Raw genomic sequence first — 2,988 nt, 5'->3', positions numbered from 1 at the left:
CATAGCAGACAGCATTTATAGAGTAAGTGGATTTATTGTGTTTGTACATGCTGCATGTATTTGGAATGACAATGACCACTTCAACATTGACTCGTTTGATGATGATCTTTGGAGAATGATGGAACATTTTGGCCAATGGAAAGGTAATTTTTATTCGGAAATGCCCCATGCCACTACAGCTATGCTCTCAGGAAATCGACTTGGAAATGCAGATTATGCAGGCATTCAGGGTAGTGTATGTGTCTCCAGATGGGGAGTATCATATGCCCATGTAGGACAAAACCATTACTTTCTGGCTTCATCTTTCATGGCTCACGCATTGGGTCACGTTCTGGATTTAGAGCATGATACAGATGGCTGTGTTTGTTTCAGAAGGAGCTCTTGTGTCATGAATGAATTTCCTAGTCTTCAGGATATGCTAAGCAATTGTTCCCATAGTACAATGCTTACTCTGGTCAATGACTGGGACCCTTGCTTGAGTAACAAACGTTCTTCATATAATAACATAAATTATGCAATTCCTCGTTGTGGAAATAAGATAGTGGATGACGGTGAAAATTGTGACTGTGGTTCTTTTAAAGACTGTTTGTCTGATGAGTGTTGTGGAACAAATTGTCAGTTAACTCAGGGCAGCTACTGTGCTGCAGGAGGGTGCTGTGAATCTTGTCAGGTTGCTCCCAGTGGAACAATATGCAGAGACAAACTTGGGATTTGTGATCTTCCAGAATACTGTAATGGAGTCTCAGCGCAATGTCCCCAAAATTTTTACATCATGGATGGAACTCCTTGTTCTCCACTAGCAGTTTGCATGTCAGGAAACTGTAGTGACCGTAATTTGCAGTGTCAAGCTCTTTTTGGACACAAAGTAAAGGATGCTTCACCAGAATGCTATAGAGTATTAAATTCCAGAGGTGACCGGTTTGGAAACTGTGGGCTTAGTATCAGACGTGGAGGAAGCCGACCTATCCCTTGTCAAATCGAAGATTATTTATGTGGACAGATTCACTGTGATGGTGTCAGGAATGTTCCTGGTGGAGGTGAGCACACTACCTTTCATCACATAAAAATACCAAGTTATAAAGAAGAAAACTGCTTTGGGTACGATGCACACCATGGGACAGAACTTCCAGAAATAGGCCTTGTAATGGATGGTGCAACCTGTGGCCCAGGGAAATACTGCAAAAGTCAGAGATGTGTTTTTCATCAAACTTTGAATTTTCGATGCAACCTTAGTTCATGTAACTTCAGAGGGGTGTGTAACAACAATGGCAACTGTCACTGTGTCCAAGGTTGGCAACCACCAGATTGTACAGAAAGAGGAACAGGTGGTAGTATAAACAGTGGTCCTGCAGTTACTGCTGAGAAAAGATTTAAAGCCACAGTACATGTGACTGTCAACAGGCTAATAATTCTTTTAGGTACTCGCATGCTTCTTGTCTTGGCTTCGATTATTTCTGGTGCTATTTCAAAAGCAGTATTACGTCCACAAGCGCCCCCACATCACCCCCGTTAATAAATAAATGATTTCATCCCAAACTCATTGGAGCCACGCAATGGACAAATCCATGTCAATTACCAGAAGACGTTGTCAATGAAGTCTCTTGACAGTCATGTAACCATTCACAAACCTGAGAATTCCATCTTGAAATAAAATCACTGAGGACTTAGTATTGAATCTCTATGTTTAATTTTGATGTTTATAATGATTTATTTTAACTGTCTCTCTCTCTCTCTCTCTCTCTCTCTCTCTCTCTCTCTCTCTCATCTCCTCTCTGATTATTTCTCTGTGTGTACGTGTGAGTGTAGTTTCTTGTGGAGGCCAGACTTGGATCCCCAGGAGCTGGAGTTACAGGTTGTTGTGGATCACACAGCATGGGTGGTAGGAACCAGATTCAGGGTCTCTGCAAGAGCAGCAAGCACTCTTAACTGCTGTGTCAGCTCTCTAGCCTTTTAATTCCACATAATTTACCCCTTCTTAGGTTTGTTTTGATTTAAATTTTTCTCTCTTCATGTTTTATGGTGCTAAGCAGCACAGCCAAGAACCCAGGATCTTACTCAAGCCAAGTGAAAGTCCTGCTTTCTACTTTACTGTACTCAAACATTTGATCACATTCTTTATACTTCTACATGTACAATCTATCTTTCATATTTTTTCATGAGGAGAAAATACGTATTTGTGATATCCATTTTAAAGTTTTCTAGATGCTTCTATGTCAACTTTTGGCTGCCCTAGTATATGCTTCTGTTACCACTGTCATGGTCTGTTTTCAGTTGTATTAGATCATTGTCTATTTTATTGTTAATATAAAATAAGTATAAAAAAGACATTTCTAAAGCATATGGATGCACGAGGAAAACAGTTTATTGCCTTTTTTTCTGTGTTTGTTTTTCTCTTAACGTAGCTTTCTCAAAAATAACTGAGACTGGACTACTATATTTATTTATAAGCTTTAAGGATATAAGTGAGCATTGTTCCGCTATCTAAATTTTCTAAACCAATCTGGATATTAATCTTTTTTGAGACAAAGTCGTACTGTGCCTGGAGGTGACCAACTGGTTTAGACATGACAGCCAAAATATCTTGGGGATCCTCCTGTCTCCACCTCCCCAACACTGGGATTACAAGCATGCATCCAGCATCTCAGATCTCCATGATTGCATGTCAAGTTCTTTTCTCACTGAGCCATCCATCACCAGCCCAGTTCTGGACTTTTATTTCATATCTTGAAGATATGATTCTACTTTCTTGACAGTACCATGGTCTAATAAATGCAACTATGAAGCTCCCTTGTCTTCTGGCTTGCCTATGCTTTCTCCTGGGTTCTTTTCCCATCTTCTTTCTGTGTTCTTCTGGAATATTCTTTAATGTGACCGTGGGTATAAAAACCTTCAATTATCTAGTTAGGGTTTGGAAACTTCCAATCTGAATATTCTGTCTTTTGTCTATTTGAAAAAGTGAGCCTTCATCTTCCAAAATATTCCTTTTGT

The 2,988-nt window shown here is 39.7% G+C and overlaps 1 protein-coding gene across 1 annotated transcript; it reads left to right on the top strand.

Moving 5' to 3' along the window:
- Window positions 1-4: 4 nt before the first annotated feature.
- LOC114635378 (disintegrin and metalloproteinase domain-containing protein 21-like) lies at window positions 5-1,675 on the top strand (the record flags this gene model as incomplete). The annotated part of the gene is made up of 1 exon (XM_028783998.1): window positions 5-1,675. A coding segment is annotated over one exon (1,509 nt), but the record flags the coding sequence as incomplete, so codon positions are not given.
- Window positions 1,676-2,988: the final 1,313 nt, after the last annotated feature.

Source organism: Grammomys surdaster, unplaced genomic scaffold (assembly GCF_004785775.1).
Source record: "Grammomys surdaster isolate TR1022 unplaced genomic scaffold, NIH_TR_1.0 101792, whole genome shotgun sequence".
NCBI classification, from domain to species: domain Eukaryota; kingdom Metazoa; phylum Chordata; class Mammalia; order Rodentia; family Muridae; genus Grammomys; species Grammomys surdaster.
Note: the sequence above shows the minus strand (reverse complement) of the source record. Positions and strands in the feature narration are given on the sequence as shown.